Source organism: Aethalodelphis obliquidens, unplaced genomic scaffold, assembly GCF_003676395.1.
Source record: "Aethalodelphis obliquidens isolate GAN/ISIS:26980383/991018 unplaced genomic scaffold, ASM367639v1 scaffold62, whole genome shotgun sequence".
In the NCBI taxonomy this organism is placed as follows: Eukaryota; Metazoa; Chordata; class Mammalia; order Artiodactyla; family Delphinidae; genus Aethalodelphis; species Aethalodelphis obliquidens.
Window position 1 is genome coordinate 2,439,313 of NW_020838006.1, and position 18,494 is coordinate 2,457,806.

At 37.1% G+C, this 18,494-nt stretch overlaps 1 protein-coding gene across 11 annotated transcripts in view; it reads left to right on the top strand.

Annotated features, from left to right (window-relative positions):
- RBMS3 (RNA binding motif single stranded interacting protein 3) overlaps window positions 1–18,494 on the top strand; it is a 715,251-nt gene that overhangs the window by 309,160 nt on the left and 387,597 nt on the right. For all 11 annotated transcript variants that reach the window (XM_027088163.1, XM_027088168.1, XM_027088170.1 and 8 more), the window contains exon 4: window positions 14,802–14,893. In XM_027088163.1, the coding sequence (XP_026943964.1) occupies window positions 14,802–14,893 (92 nt within the window). The remainder of the gene's footprint in view (window positions 1–14,801; window positions 14,894–18,494) is intronic.

Sequence of the window (18,494 nt, forward strand, 5' to 3'; positions counted from 1 at the left end):
GCCTTGCTGAATGGATACAAAAACAAGACCCATCTATATGCTGTCTACAAGAGACCCACTTCAGACCTAGGGACACATACAGACTGAAAGTGAGGGGATGGAAAAAGATATTCCATGCAAATGGAAATCACAAGAAAGCTGGAGTAGCAATACTCATGCCAGATAAAATAGACGTTAAAATAAAAATGTTACAAGAGACAAGGAAGGACACTACATAATGATCAAGGGATCAATCCAAGGAAAGATATAGCAATTATAAATATATATGGACCCAACATAGGAGCACCTGAACACATAAAGCAAACGTTAACTGCTATAAAAGAGGAAATCTATAATAACACAATAATAGTGAGGGACTTCAACACCTCACTTACACCAATGGACAGGTCATCCAGATAGAAAATTAATCAGGAAACACAAGCTTTAAATGACACAATAGACCACATAGATTCAATTGATATTTGTAGGACATTCCATCCAAAAACAGCATATTACACTTTGTTCTCAAGTGCACATGGAACATTCTCCAGGAGAGATCACATCCTGGATCACAAATCAAGACTCGGTAAATTCAAGAAAATTGAAATCATATCAAACATCGTTTCCAACTACAATGCTATGAGATTAGAAATAAATTACGGGAAAAAATATGTAAAAAACACACACACATGAGGCTAAACAATGCATTATTAAATAATCAAGAGATCACTGAAGAAATCAAAGAGGAATTAAAAAAATACCTAGAGAGAAATGGCAATGAAAACATGACAATCCAAAACCTATGTGATGCAGCAAAAGCAGTTCTAAGAGGGAAGTTTATAGCAATACAGTCCTACCTCAAGAAACAAGAAAAATCTCAAGTAAACAATCTAACCTTACACCTAGAAGAACTAGAGAAAGAAGAACAAACAAAACCCAAAGTTAGTAGAGGGAAAGAAATCATAAAGATCAGAGCAGAAATAAATGAAATAGAAACAAAGAAAACAATAGCAAAGATCAATAAAACTAAAAACTGGTTCTTTGAGTAGATAAGCAAAATTGATAAACTATTAGCCAGACTCATCAAGAAAAATAGGGAAAGGACTCAAATCAATAAAATTAGAAACGAAAAAGGAGAAGTTGCAACACACAGCGCAGAAATACGAAGCATCCTAAGAGACTACTGCAAGCAACTATATGCCAATAAAATGGACAACCTGGAAAAAATGGACAAATTCTTAGAAAGGTATAACCTTCCAAGACTGAACCAGGAAGAAATAGAAAATATGAACAGACCAATCACAGGTAATGAAATTGAAACTGTGATTAAAAATCTTCCGACAAACAAAAGTCCAGGGCCAGATGGCTTCACAGGTGAATTCTATAAAACATTTAGAGAAGAGCTAACACCAATCCTTCTCAAACTCTTCCAAAAAATTGCAGAGAAAGGAACACTCCCAAACTCATTCTATGAGGCCACCATCACGCTGATACCAAAACCAGACAAAGATACTACAAAAAAAGAAAATTACAGACCAATATCACTGATGAATATAGATGGAAAAATCCTCAACAAAATACTAGCAAGAGAATGCAACAGCACATTAAAAGGATCATACACTGTGATCAAGTGGGATTTATCCCAGGGATGCAAGGATTCTTCAGTATACCCAAATCCATCAATGTGATACACCATATTAACAAATTGAAGAAAAAAACCCATATGATCATCTCAATAGATGCAGAAAAAGCTTTTGACAAAATTCAACACCCATTTATGATAAAGACTCTCCAGAAAGTGGACATGGAGGGAACCTACCTCAACATAATAAACACCATATATGACAAACCCACAGCACCATCATTCTCCATGGTGAAAAACTGAAAGCATTTCCTCTAAGATCAGGAACGAGACAAGGATGTCCACTCTCACCACTATTATTCAACATAGTTTTGGAAGTCCTAGCCACGGCAATCAGAGAAGAAAAAGAAATAAAAGGAATCCAAATTGGAAAAGAAAAAGTTAAAGTTTCACTGTTTGCAGATGACATGATACTATACATAGAGAATCCTAAAGATGCCACCGGAAAACTACTAGATCTAATCAATGAATTTGATAAAGTTGCAAGATACAAAATTAATGCACAGAAATCTCTTGCATTTCTATGCACTAACAACAAAAAATCAGAAAGAGAAGTTGAGGAAACAATCCCATTCATCATTGCAACAAAAAGAATAAAATACTTAGGAATAAACCTACCTAAGTAGGTAAAAGACCTGTACTCAGAAAAGTATAAGACACTGATGAAAGAAACCAAAGATGACACAAACACATGGAGAGATATACCATGTTCTTGGGTTGGAAGAATCAGTACTGTGAAAATTACTATTCTACCCAAAGCAATCTATAGATTCAGTGCAATCTCTATCAAATTACCAATGGCATTTTTCACAGAACTAGAACAAAAAAATCTTAAAATTTGTGTGGAGACAGAAAAGACCCCGAATAACCAAAGCAATCTTGAGGGGAAAAAAGTGGAGCTGGAGGAATCAGACTATCTGACTTCAGACTATACTACAAAGCTACAGTAATCAAGACAATATGGTACTGGCACAAAAACTGAAATATAGATCAATGGAAGAGGATAGAAAGCCCAGAGATAAACCTACGCACCTATGGTCAACTAATCTATGACAAAGGAGGCAAGGATATACAATGTAGAAAAGACAGTCTCTTCAATAATTGGTGCTGGGAAAACTGGACAGCTACATGTAAAAGAATGAAATCCCTAACACCATACACAAAAATAAACTCAAAATGGGTTAAAGACCTAAATGTAAGACTGGACACTATAAAACTCTTAGGGGAAATCATAGGAAGAACACTCTTTGACATACATCATAGCAAGATCTTTTGACCCACCTCCTAGAGTAATGGAAGTAAAAACAAAATAAACAAATGGGACCTAATGAAACTTAATAGCTTTTGCACAGCAAAGGAAACTCTAAACAAGATGAAAAGACAACACTCAGAATGGGAGAAAATATTTGCAAGCAAATCAACGGACAAAGCATTAATCTCCAAAATATATAAGCAGCTCATGCAGCTCAATATTAAAAAAAAAAACCTAATCATAAAAGGGCAGAAGACCTAAATAGACATTTCGCCAAAGAAGGCATACAGATGGCCAAGAGGCACATGAAAAGCTGCTCAACATCACTAATTATTAGAGAAATGCAAGTGAAAACTACAATGAGGTATCACCTCACAGCAGTTAGAATGGGTATCATCAGAAAATCTATAAACAACAAAGCTGGAGAGGGTGTGGAGAAAAGGGAACCCTCTTGCACTGTTGGTGGCAATGTAAATTGATACAGCCACTATGGAGAACAATATGGAGGTTCCTTAAAAAACTAAAAATAGAATTACCATATGACCCAGCAATCCGACTACTGGGCATATATCCAAAGAAAAGCATAATTCAAAAAGACACATGTACCCGAACATTCATTGCAGCACTATTTACAATAGCCAGGTCATGGAAGCAACCTAAATGTCCATTGACGAATGGATAAGGAAGATGTGGTACATATATATAATGGAATATTACTCAGCCATAAAAAGGAACGAAATTGGGTCATTTGTAGAGACATGGATGGACCTAGAGACTGTCATACAAAGTGAAGTATGTCAGAAAGAGACAAAAAAATATCATATATTAGCACATATATGTGGAATCTAGAAAAATGGTACAGATGAACTGCTTTGCAAGGCAGAAATAGAGACACAGATGAAGGGAACAAATGTATGGACCCCAAGGGGGGAAAGGGGGTGGTGGTGGTGGGATGAATTAGGAGATTGGGATTGACATATATACAGTAATATGTATAATATAGGTAACTAATAAGAACTTGCTGTATAAAAAAAATAAATTAAAAAAAAATAAAGGAAACCTCTCATGGGAGGCCACTCTGGGTCTGCTTGTAGAGCCACTTCCCTAGTGATCCACGTTCTGATCCTACTTAGGACCATTTTATATCGTAGTCACTGTTCCCTAAATTGCATCTCAACCAGCATCTTCTAGGATCATGAAATCCTAGTTTCTTTAGACAACCAGGATTCTTCCAGCAGGCTCTGCCTGTAAGAGGAAAGACCTCAGCTGTAAGTCATGGATCACCAGCTATCAGAGGGATTCAAAAGAGTTGGTGCAATCAGCTACTGTACCAATTTACAAATTACGGTCAAATTACCTTGGGAAAAACATGTCTTTGATTGTTGAAAAAGATTTCACTTTCAACTTATAAATGAATGTGCAGTCATGAGTATAATGGCATGACTATTCAAACTCTTGGCATCCTTTCTGAATCACAGAGCTGTAATTTTGCCTCGCAAGATCCTGATATATTTCCAAAATTCCTTTGAGATAGATCCAACTTAATTGCAATGAGAAAGAAAACGGGCTTCCAGTCCCTATATTTCAGGAGGGTATCGTTTGAATTTGATTTGACTGTTTTCTGATATCTTTGGTTTGTAATGCCTAAGGGTCTTTCTTTGAAACATCTTTGAAAGAATCAAAACACTTAAGAAAAACCACTCTGTAAAGTCTAGGAGGCTTTGAAAATATTGCCTATTACTATTTTATTAATTAAAATCTTTCAAAATATTGGAATAAAATCAGTTTTGCAAAGTAGGAAACATTTGGCTGAGGCATAATGTAGAGCTCAGAAATCTTTAAGAAAGAGTTTGTCAATTGGGATGCTGAAAATAAGAGATTAATGGTATTTTAGAGATCCACATTTATCGACCAGGAAATGTAGCCACATGTGTTATTAAGAGAAAAAAAACCATAAAAATGTGTGTATAAAGTGGCACCATTTTGGTTAAAAATAAAGGAAAAAATAAGGTAACAATTTACTTAGCTTTAGGAGGTGGCATCATGGCTAATTTTTCTCCATATCAACTGAAATTTCCAATAAAATTGTATGACTTTTAAAATTAAAAGAAAACAAGACTCCTATTTATTTTTAAGGGAAAATGGACAATTGTGGAGCCATTTACAAAATCTTACAAATGTTTTTCATTTCATGATTTTTAATAGCAGAAATTATTTTATTTCTATATAAATCCCTAAGTGCTTCTAATGCATACAAAAGTAAGAGCTCAAGAATTAGTTCTAGTTGTTTTTTCAAGTTAGAACACAGACGGACTCATTGGACAATTTCTTGGGAAGTTGGACCAGAGCATTAAGGTCTAGGTAGAAAAGAAATTTCATTTCATTGAATAATGTTTTGTTTGGCATGATTTTTATACTTTATTTTTAATCTTTTTAATCACATGCATGTGTTATTTTCAGTTGCCTACATGTACATTTAAGTTTCTTTGTTTTCTAGATTCTAATACAAAACTAGAATTGTATTTGGTATGTCAGGTGGGTTGGAGAGAAGTAATTTAGGGTCCAAGAGGATGTCAAAGCCACCACTTATAGTGACAGAGACAGTACTTGTGGACATTTATTTTAAATATTTGGAATTTGGCATATAAATATGTGACTGAAGACTGTTTCCAGTAAAACATGGGTATATGTTAGGAAATGCATGACTTATTAGACAGAAGCTTCCCGAGGGTTTCAAAGTGAGTTTTGTCAAAGATTTGGAAGTAGGAAATCATGGATGGAACCCTTTCCCAGGAAAATAATGGTGTTCAAAGGGACCCAGGGCTTGGTACAGAAATAGAGATGGATTGACAAGTCTGTGCAGGGACTAGCTAGATTGTAGACTGTAACAAAAACAAAGGTACACAGGTGCATGCCTCTTCAAAGGGTTACCTGTATGTAGGATTCACTTTCTCTTCCTTCCTTCTTGCAGTGAGCTGCTTAATGCATCCTTCTGGGTGCTTACCTAGTTGCACTACGGTGTCCACCCTCTAAAGGTGAATGTGCCATAGGGCAGGAGATGTCTCTGCTGTAGAAGGATGTGTAAGACTACAGACATGCTTTCCAGGCCATTGGCTGGAGGCATTGAGTGAGTGTGGATTAAAGTACTTGTGGGGGGGGGGGGGAAGGGGAGATTGTTCTTCCATTGATCCTCACACACTGAGGCCATCAACTCTGCTCTTCTGATGGAGGAATAGTTTACAGTTTTACCTGCTTGTAAGGCCAGAGCAAAGAGAGGGGAGGAAAGATGGGCACCCAGGAATAAAACCATAGTTTTGCCTACTGTGGGCTAGGATTGCAGAGCTGTAATTAGAGTATTCAGATACAGCTTGCTTCCATCATACTTACAGACTCAGTGGAATTGTTATATCAATACCCTGGCCTGCTCCTGCGGCCACAATGCATTATACACTTACACATCCCACTGCTGTTGATGGCAGAGACACTTAGGACCAAAGGTTCACATGAGACATATATTTTATATGTGTCCTTGAACAAAGGAAAGGAAAACTTTGCAAGATGATTCACAGAGGTTAATCTATCCATTTACAGCCAAGCAGACTGCTCCCTTAATTTCTACAATATTATAATAAAATCATGGCTGGTTTAGTTGAAAACCTTGACAAATCAGTGAGTTTCTTTAATTTCAGTAAAGCATAATGATCTCTCTAAGCCCATTAAATAATGATCCTGATCCTAATTTTGACTTTATTCAGTAGAAAGAAGCAATTTCTCTCATTTAAAAATCATTTGAACAGGGTGACAAGGGAAGTGAGTTTTGGGTTTTGAATTTGTGTTTGGTTTAATAAGACTCTCTGTGCACCATAACTGGAATAAGAAGCGTCCCATTTTCAAGCGGCATTCCACTAAGTATGTTGCTCCCTAAATTCGTCGTGTCTTTTGTAATTGTCTTATTCTGCAGGGAAATGCCACTTGGGACCTAATTTTTTTTCCCTAGTCCTCACTTTTGTCGTTTGCTCTCAAAGTGTACTGAGTTTGCCCCCACCTGGAAGAAATATTTGCTATCTTAGAACACTAGCACTTTCTTTTCACCTTTTATGTGATACTAATTCCTCCCTATATTTTGTATTTAACTTAATGCGTTTCTATTATGCACAAAAACAGGAAAACAGAAAGATAGACTAATGCACACATAAATGTAGAATGTGGATAGTTTTACCATCATGCTGCTCAATGAGAAGGGACCTGACTCAGGTATTCAGCTCTGATGAGCAGAGCTGTGCACACAAAACCATGCATATTATACTCAATGAAAACATGCCATTTTGCATATGCTCACTGACGTAACCCCATGCATAAGAGGACCCACCACTGTATTTAAATGTCTTTATCTATCCTACTAGACCATAAACTCCCTGACAGGAAGGGCCATGTCAGAGTATCTTGGTTTTCCCTGCAGCATCGAACACACTATCTTCTTTGCACAGAGTAGATGTTTAGTAAATTAAGTAATAGTAATATATACCACATCGTCTTTATACAATGGACTATTACTCAGCCATAAAAAAGAATGAAATAATGCCATGTGCAGCAACATGGATGGACCTAGAGATGATCATACTAAGTGAAGTAAGTCAGAAAGAGAAAGACAAATACCATATGATATCACTTATATGTGGAATCTAAAACAGTGATACAAATGAACTTATTTACAAAAGAGAAACAGACTCACAGACATAGAAAACAAACTTATAGTTACCAGAGGAGAAGGGGATGGAGGAGGGATAAATTAGGAGTTTGGGATTAGCAGATACAAACTACTATATATAAAATAGGTAAACAACAAGGACCTATTGTATAGCACAGGGAACTATATTCAGTATTCTGTAATAAACTATAAAGGTATATATATTCAGAATATATATATTCTGAATTACTTTGCTGTACACCTGAAACTAACATAACATTGTAAATCAACTATATTTCAATTTAAAAATAATAAAAATTTAAAAATATAAAATAAAATTAAGATTAAATAATAATAACAGGAAAGTCACATCATGGTTCAAAAGTGTCCCATATAAACAGGTCAATTCTATTCCAAAAACTGATGTCTTATTTTAGTGTTCCTGGCGCTAGAATATCAGAATGTTTAGGTAATTAAGCTCAGAAGTCAGGGGAAGAGAATGGAGCAATCTGTTTCCTGTATTGTGGACCCTGTTACCCACCTTATTTGCCTCTGTTTGCTAAGTGTGAAGGCTGCAGCCCTTTGCATAAGTACAGACACTGTTCTTTTCTGTATAAAATGGTTCCATCCTTTTTCCAAAGATGCTTCAAAGTGGAGGTCATTTCAGATTTTAATGGTTTGGATTCTTTTCCTCAAAATGAGCACTCTTGTCTTTGGCCTCTGCTTTCTAGCAGGATTTGTCTTTTGCCTTTTTTTTTTTTTTTTTCCACACATGTAAGTTAGGCTGCAGGGCTATTGCATTGTAGCATCCTTGCTTCATTGCAATGGTCAGTCACAGGACATCAGTGCGAAAGGAAATACTGAAGAAATGATTGGGTTTCCTTGTTAGTTTGGTTTTACAAGCATACATGTAGCAAAGAATTTATCAGTGCTGTCCTTCAACTACCTGCTTTGATCAACATAATGCAGAGAACTAGGAAATCCAATAATAAGAGCAGACATTTGGCAGTCATTCAACAGTTTAGGGATGTACAAAAAAATCGAAATACAGATGCCTGGAGGCAGCCTTGAGTCCAGCAGACTTCCAGGAAGCCTGCAAATCACTCTTTCCTTCCTGCAGGCCACCTTCTCTCCGTGCTCTGAGCTCAGATGACAGCCGCAGAATATTCTTAAGCCTAAGTAGAAAGAGGGGGGATTTATGGAAGGGCGATTCTTAAACATCTTCAGCTGTTAAATATGAGTGGAACTTCAGTGGAACCTGTGATTCCTAGACAAAGTGTTCACTTCTGTTTAAAAATCGTATTTGACTCACATCTGGATCGTCTTTGAAGGAAGTTGGGTGTTAACATCAAGCCATCTGTGTTTCAAGTGGGCTTTTATGACAGTCATTCTGCAGAAATACGAAATGTCGTGTGAGATTACACTCTGAGAGCGAGTCTCACTCGGCTCATGCCACCACACATCTGAACCAGGAATTCTGGTTTGTATCATTTCCCCCACATAAAGAACCATCCAAAGTTGGTAAATATGTAAGCAGTTTACATAGAGAATTTAAGGATCCAGTTGCAACACAGAAGTATAAAATTAACTGTTAAAGATGATAAAGATGATACCAAAGGGGAAATGTGGGGGAGGGATAAATTAGGCATTTGGGATTAACCTACACACACTAATATATATAAAGTAGATAACCAACAAGGACCTACTGTATAGCACAGGGAACTCTACTCAATATTCTGTAATAACCTATATGGGAAAAGAATCTGAAAGAGAATGGGTATACGTATATGTATAACTGAATCACTTTGCTATACACCTGAAACTAGCACAACATTGTAAATCAACTATACTCCAATGTAAAATAAAAATTAAATTTTAAAAAAGATGATAAAGAGACTTTTAACAAAATTCAAATGAATTGTCACACAGGGGTCCAGCTGAATGGCAAAGGTCACAGAGAAGCTGCTTACAGATAACACTGAAGAAACAAAAACAAAACGCTCTGGCAGTACCATTGTTTGTAGAACTCTGTCATAATTTCTTAATATATATATTTTTTCTTCTTTTTATAAAGTCACCAGGCTTATAGTGCAATAAAAATAACAAAACTTTAAATTAACACACCAAGTTTGAAGCATTTCGGGAAAGTATTGATTAGCTCTGCCAATGGAGTGGGTGCATTTGGTGAATGACCTAATTAGCATGGAGATGGTTCTTTCTTGCTGCTCTCTGCTTCCTGCTAATTGCAGAACTGCTGGCCTTGTCCCCCGACAAGGAAGGAAAACAAGTACAGGGGTGTGTGGAGAAAACAGTGACATTCAGTTTTCATTCATTTGAACCTGCTGCCAAGCTTAATTATGTAATTGAGGGAGACCAATGGCCTTTCAGTCACTGGGGCTGGTGTTTCCAATGGGTCCCATTTTATGGAGGATTTTAGCAGTTACCATAAAGCATTATTAGCTGGAGCTGAACTAATCTCCCTACCCTGCCTCTCACCAGATGTAGGTACAGAGGTTTCTGTTCCCGGGCTTGATGATTTGTAGTTAAGGAAAGCAAATTGAAACCAAATTGGAGTTGCTTTATTCCTTCGTAAAGGCATCATTATTCTCTAGGGGCAGCTTCGTATTTAATTTTGTTCCTTTCTGATTGCGATGTAGTATATGCTGTCACATAAGAGTCAAGAATGCAATGTTTATTTTCAGAATTGTGGTGTGTGTTTTTTTGGGGGGTGGTGCTTGAGACATTTTACCTCTGCTTGTTCATTTTAATTGGTGAAAGTAAGTTTGTATGAAAAACACAGAACTCAGTGAAACGTTTATTCTTTATTTATAACTTTGCTTCCCAGGAGCCTTCAGGAGAGGAGATATTTTGTACTTAGGGGCCTCTCTTCTTGCTGGCATGATGGCTCTTTGGAAAGACACTCTTCTCAAAGTTCACCCATAACTTCCCCAATTCAGACAAGGCTCAGGGTGTCTCCTGCCCTCACAAGGATTTCTTCTGTTTGGATTGGAGTTCAGCCCTGGAGAACAGCATCTTGATTTTGTAATATCCTGTGTGATGTGTGTAGTGGAAAAAATGGAGGAAGCCACACTGTGATAGAGGCCGAGAGTCATGAAATCCTTGGTGGCGTCACTGGGTGGCAACGTGGCTAAGCCAGAGCCCTGGCTGCTTGGCATTTATATTGTTCTTTAGAGTCAAAAGGTATTAACAGACATTTTTATTAGTTAGTCTCCACTGTAGTCCCATGAAGTAACTTAGCATCTTTTAAACATGGTTTCAATTAATTTCGACAAATGTTTATTAAGCTCAGGCTATGTCCCAGAAACAAAGATATACAAAGAAATAACACCTGGTAATCGAGACTGCTCTTTTTTTCTTCCTTCCAGTTACAATGGGCCAAGGGCAAAGTCCCTCTTTTAGCAAAGGATAGCACTTCATTCATGTTCTAGAACCCCTCACACTTCCACCTTCTCAGGAACATTGCCCTATAAATTATCCCCTTCTCTGCCTGAAGCTTTAATCTCTTGACTTCTGCTTGATCTTTCTTATCAACATTCAAAAGTGCCAAGAACAGTATCTATCTCATAGTAGGGGCAACAAATAAATATTTGTTGAATAACTTGAATGAATATTCAGCAGTACTGTACCCTGGCTTCACACTGAAACCACCCGGGGAATAGACACACACGTGTGTGTGCAAACACCTTGGCCACATTCCCAAAGACACTGATTTCATTTTCCTGGGGGTGAGAAGTGAGCATTGGTCATTCTTTTAGCTCCCGAAGTGCATCTAGCATGCAGCGAAGGTTGAAAACCATAGCATCTCCTATCTTAAAACCAACGAACACAAATAGCTCCTTTAACCTCATATCCCCCTCGAGCTAAAGCTGGCTATTAATTCTCCTTCCCAGCAGCATAATGGCAAAGCAGACTGTAAACACTCTTTACCTCCCTTAGTCTTGCTCTTCAACTACTCAAGCAGACTTCAGTCGCCTCCACTGGCCTGTAGCCAAGCATGAAAAGAAGTCCATGATATACACTACTGTATATAAAATAAACAACAAAGACCTATCTATAGCACAGGGAACTATACATCACAGTGTCTTGTAATGGCCTATAATGGAAAAGAATCTGAAGCTGTACACCTGAAACTAACACAATATTATAAATCAACTCTAGTTAAATAAAGAAGTCCATGCTCCTGAAACATTGGGTCTCTCAAGCTCCCATCTTGCTCTCACTCTCAGTGGCATTTGACACCGTCAGTCTCTCTGTCCTGCTTGGGAAGCTTTCTTACCTTGGCTATGAGACATCTTATTCCCTTTGTATTTCCTTCTTTCCCTCTGATTCTCCTTCAGCCTCCTTTGCAATCTCATTTTCCTATCTGACACGTCAGTGGTGAAGTTCAGCTCCAAACCTGGGCTCTTTGTTTCTACTTACACCAGGCACTTTTGTCTTTTTCTGTTTCTGTAAATCATATCTTCATGCTGTTGATCTCCTAGTTTATATTTCCAATCTTATTCCCTTTTCTGAGAACCAGCCTAATATATCCAGCTGCTATTTGACATTTTTACTTAGATGTCTCACAGGCATTTGTGGCTCACCATGCCTCAAACCAATATTTTAATTTTCCCTCTCCCCTGTTTGTTCCTCCTCCCAGCTCCCCATTTCTATAGATCACATCTCCACCCACCCATTGGCTTATGCTGAAAAAGCTGTAGTAATCCTTGTCGCCTGTATCTCCCCTACTCCCACCCAGTCCATCCATCACTGGGTCCTGTTAATTCTGCCTCCAGAATGTAACTCAGACCATCCATTGCATCCTGTCCATTTCATGGCCAGCTGTCATTTGTTCAGATTGCTGTAATAGCCCCTAAGTTATCTCCCTGATTCCACTCTTGCTACCTGCCTCCCCCAAAACCAATACCATCTTTAAGACAAGCCAGCTAGAGTGATAGTTTAAGAAATGCAGGTCATCCCATGGCACTGCTTCCTTAAAACTTTCAATAATGAACAATCAATCATCAGATTCTGTGGTATATGATCTCATTTACTTTCAGGGAAGGCATACCAATTTGTAATTATAGATTCATTTGTATGGTTATTTGTTTTATGTCCATCTCCCAACTCAACTATAAGCTGCGTAAGGGTGGGAACTGGGTTTTTTTTTTTTTTTTCTCTACTCTATACCCTGTACCTGGCAAAATGCCTGACATTAGAATTTCCTTATTGAATGAAAGAATGAGCCTGCAAACAGATGAGGAAGACTGACCAAAGCATGAGGTGGGAGGGGTGCCTTGTCAAACCTTATGTAGCCCGTTCTGCTGAGAACTCAACCACTCCATGAATAAGTGTACTGACTGAATGAGCTGGGTTGAATTCTTTTACGGGATTGTTTTATTTCATGTGCTAACCTCAGAGTCTAAGGGATTTTCAAGAATTGTGTCCTCTCTCTGGTGGGTTTCAGGGGCTTCTAGAAATAGTTTGCAAAATAAGATTATAAAGCAGTTCATAGTACAGTATATTTGGAAAGGGCCTTGCTTCACATCCTGGCTCTACTGATTAAGCAGCTCGTGATTTGGGACCAGTCTTGTCGCCTGGCTTAAGCTTCAGTTTCTCTATTTATATACGTGAACAGGCAGGACAGTAGTACATGTATTATTATCATTTCATCAGGTGTCAACACATCACCCACTCAGGGCAGTTGCTGGAACATAGGAGATAAAGTCTGCATTTTAGTTTTATCTTCCTCTCCCTCTAACTCTACTTCTTGACGTATTTTGTTCTTTTTCCTCTTTTTCTTTCTGCTTTTTCCCTCATCTTACTCATCTTAGTGGGTGGTAATACTCATATTAGTCACATAGTTTGAATTTTGTGGGAAGAAAGGAATTAGCAATACTGACAGAGCAGGCTTCCTTTTGGATTCGAAATACAAATTTCCCAGTTTCTCTGCCCAGCTTTTCAAGAGCATTTGATGGTACACTGATGTGTAACAAGTTCATTTTAGGTTAACATGCTGGGAGGGAGAAAAAGAAGAAGAGATTCAAGGGGAGAAAATTAAAAAGTTAATTACAAGAAACAACTTGGTAATTGAATTCCCTTTCACTCTTTGGTTTATTTTAGTAGTGGGGGGGGGGGGCATGGTCACAGTGCATGGTTAGTAGGTTTGCCTTAGCAGTTCCCCTCAAAACTTCTAAATGAGAAAAATATTGGAATGTAGAGCAAATCCCTGCCTGACAGCTGAGGAGAGGAGCAGGATACGTATGGTGGGCACTGAGTGCCAAACACTCATTCTTGAGCATTTTCATTTTGAAATATCCTTGGCAGCTGAAATTACTGTTAGGCTAAGTCCTGAACTAATATCAGCTATTTTATGGGTATGCAAAATCCCCTTTTCATTTATTCTGTTTTACTGGCTGTTTCTTTGGCCTCACTCTGTACACACACACACACACACACACAGGCACACAATCAGAGAACAGTATAGGCAACTCTTGTACCCTTTTCAGATTATACTTAAGTAACAAATATGTGACATGGGTCTTTGTTTCTTATTTTTAAAAGACGCTTGAATATTTCTGTATTTACTCACTCTTTATCACAGGTTCCTTAACAGTCAAATCGTTTATTTAGGATGTTATGTTTGAGAGAAACGAGGTCTGTAATGACTTAACACAAGCTTGGAAATAAACTGGAACTAGTTTCAAACCTCCCTGGACTCATTCATAACCTTCATTCGTTCATGTAGTCAACATGCATTTATTGAATGCCTACTGAATACCAGAAACTGTTGAGGTTGCTTGTACTAACTTCATGCTGGTTCTATCATGGCTTTTATTACCGTCAGTTGTTTTGAAAACTAACTTTTTTTTTTTGAAAATTAACTTTCGAGATAAACTTTTCTTTATTTTTCAGCATTTTGTGTTCCTCATTCTTGCAGCAAATCCACTGAAGAAAGAAGAACATGGTTAAATAATACATTACCTTACTCACCAAATTAGTCTAAATCAGCTTGCTGATTACATAACCAATATCAAAAGCAACCTCTAGAAAATAAGCGAGTGACTATTTTATGTTGAACGATATTGTGGTATCTTTCCTGACATGTTAAGGGCCATAGATTGAGGTCTATGGTTCAAGCAGGGTCATGAGTGCAAGTTTGACCACAAACACACATTCTATTGGTGTGACAGAGATGCAGCTATTTGTGAGTACTAACCAGGGTTTTTGTGTTTTCACAGGGTATGGTTTTGTAGATTTTGACAGTCCGGCAGCTGCACAGAAAGCGGTAGCGTCTCTCAAGGCAAATGGCGTGCAGGCACAAATGGCCAAGGTAAGAATGGTGTTTCGATTCTGATTTTTTTTTCTTTTGTGATCATATATTTTTCCACTGCCATGAGCTGAATCGAATTGGAGTTTGCAACAATTTGGATTATGTTTACTTGTTAGGGAAAATAAGAAACCCCATGATAGCCTTGGCTTGGAAGAATCTGGCTAGTTTATTTCATTAATTCTTTGTATATATTTATTAATGTTCTCCTTTATTATAGTAACTTTATTAGTGATTTAAAGGCACTTGTGAAGTGCTCTGTTTTACCCCAGACCAGAGCGGTGTGTGTATACGCATGTGTGTATCTGGGGCTTTCACCAGTAAACAGTTTTGGAGGAGTACAGTTCTCGGTAAGATGTCTTTGATAAACTACGTGTTGAAAACTCCCTCACTCTCATGCTGCGGAGAGCCAATCGCTGAATGATGGGGTGGTCTAATCTGTGCAGGGAGATAAGTTTAACACAAATGTATGTTGTCTGTATTGCTAGAATTTCACTTCGGCCGTTATAAATAGAGTTTTCTTAGATAATAATTTCCTAAATATTAATCATTTTCAATATGCTGTGATTGTTTTGTAAAACAAGTAGTTTGGAACTTTCTACCTGAAATTATAATGCACTTTTATATTCAAGAAAACAAATAAAATCATTTATAATAGTTTTGTATCCTGATTGAAGTGGTAAATACAAGAATCTACACATATGATAAAAGTGACATGCACACATATTGTGCACACAATGTCAACTTCCTGGTTTTGATATTGTACTAAAATTATGTAAGATATAACCTTTGAGGAAACTGGGTGGAGGGTACAGGGGATCTCTCTATACTATCGTCCTGTAAATCTATGATTATTTCCAAATAAAAAGTTAAAAAAATTAGTTATAGCATAGGGATGCTTGGTACATATTTGTTTTAAAATAATGGTCATTTTGGACCATTAATTATTCACATGCAACTTAAGTTTTCTGATTACTACCAGTGAATGTGTTGATCTTTGGATTCTCAAAAGTTAGGTAGAAAAGCCAATAGATCTTGAAATCCTGATCTAATGCTTTTATGCCATATTTATGTATACACTTACTCTTAACTATTCCCATAGAGAGCTGAGTTATATTGACTAAGTTGTCAAATTTTTGGTCATTTGGATTTTATTATCATTGCTAAAATTCTCTGATGACATTTTCCAATTTCAGCATCCAATTACTAGAGGTGGTATATTTGGTTTTCTTCATCTTCAGTTGTCTTCTAGCAAGCTGATACCTCCCCTATCTGTTAACCTTTTGTTGTGGGTCACTTCCCGTAGAGATTACTTTGGTGGACTCATTGCCCTTTATGACACCTTAATTGTTTTTCAAGGTGGGATAAATTAGAATTTAAAATCTTTCAGCTGTGTATTTCTTATCATGATTGTGCCTGGAAGTTTTGGATTTGGTCATGAACTAAGATTGATGAAGTTAATCTTTGTAATTAATAAGGGAATTACATACGTGTCTTGGTTTAAAGGTTACTTGACAAGAGTCAAGTTACTTGGCCACTTAAGTAGTGGCTTCTTATGCCCAGCAAACAAGTGATAAAATTACAGTGGTTAGGTGTATGCAAAATATAAATTGAATTTCAACTGAAAGGCAGAACCTATTGACAAGAAAATGATGAAAAACATGCTCAAGAAAAACCCTTGTTATTGACATATCTTTGATCTAGTCTATGGATACACTGCCAAATTTTGGAAATTGCTAGATTGTGGCAGTTTAGAAATAATGATTACAGTCTGTATAATCTCCACTGTTTCAAATGTCCTCAGAACACACACACACACACACACACACACACACATAGTGTTATTTGTTGGATAAAAACCACTTTTATCTTGCGCAAGAGGAAAAGTAAGTTGTCTTTGATTTTATAACTACTGAGGATCCATTGTGAATATTTTCCCTCTGTTTCTGAGCATTTTGGTACACAAGGAATCTCTCTCTCTCTCTCTCTCTCTCTCTCTCTCTCTCTCTCTCTCTTTATTTTTCACATACACACACACACACCAACCACTGGTATCTCATTTAGACAGAAAACTATCAAAGGGAAAATATTTTAAAGAGCTTCTAAAAAATCAGTAATTATAGTCAGCATCTTGACCCTTCCCCATGCCCACTATACACAGTAAGGAGATTCCAACTGGGATGCTTAAAGGCACTTATTTTATTTCTGGAGTTGCTTACAGATCTCTACCTTATCAATTATGCTGTCTGTGGAGGAGATTCTTATTCCCTTTTTCCTCACTGATTTTGAATGTAAAGCCCAGAGCTGTAGATCTACATCTGCCTACTGGAAAACTTTCAGCAGTAAATGACTCTGTAATTGAACTACTGGAAGCAAGTAAATAGCCTCCCTTTGACAATGAAATGGAACAAGCTTGACCACCTGTATTAGTAGATTTCTCACTGCGTTATTGGATTTCATGGCCTTTTCCCCTTTGTCCTGGTGATAATTGTTTATTATCATATAAACCTGCAGTCTGCAAGGTGTGGGAAACTTGCACTACATTTTTTGCCGTTTAAGTATCTACTGAATTGCCACCTGCATCCTTGTTCTTATCAATATCCTACTCTGCAGTCTGTGGGGCCAGATTTTAATAACTCCAGGATTTTTGAGCAAAAATGCCACAAATAACCGAGGTTCCCAATAGCAACCTGGAGCAAACATGAAATGCTCCAAGTGAATCACTTTATTTAGCTAACTTACTCCAATGTGTGCATATGAAATATTCAACTGATTTGTCAACAAGGAGGAATTAATAACTCATCCAGTAAGTGGTAATTGATTAATAATGTATAGCCATTAACATAGACTGACATTTTCTGTGTACTTGCTGTTCTGCCAGAAAGGGTTTTTAGGGATCAAAGGGTGTTTCTTTTAGGAGAGCAGATTTAAAATATTTTATTAATACATAGTGATTAAGAGCATACGTTTGGAGGGAGATATACTTGGCCTTGAATCCTGGCTCTCATACCACCTGGCTGTGTGACCTTGTCTAACTTATTTAAATACCTCTGAAATTCTCCAATAATAATACTTAGTTTATAGGACTGCTGTGAAAATTAACTAAAAATAAACACAAAGAATTTAGTATAGTGTTTAGATTACAATTCAATACATGTTAATTATTCAATAAATATTGTTATGCATTAAATTCAAATTTGTTACTGAACTTTCTGTAAATCCTGATATATGCTTTAAGTGTTACTTTATTTAAAAAGTTTTCTGAAATATACAATCAATAGGATCAACGGACAAACATTTTTATTGCTTGCTGAGTGCCAGGCTCTGTGCTAGGTGTTGGAGAATCAACACTGAATAAAACTGCTTTCTTATTCTGGATTTTCAGCATATGATTTTTCTCCTGGGATTGCTACAGCTCTGGATTAAAAATATTGGTTGTTGCTACTCTTGCCAATTTTAGGGGATTTAAAAGATAGTCATTTGCCAAGGAATATGTCTCAAGCATAAAAGGAAAAGAGCTGAGAAAAACCAACTAACGATAGCTTACCTTGTAGGTGTTTATTTTACTCATTAAGAAAGCTGTAGATAAGCAATGAAGGGCAAA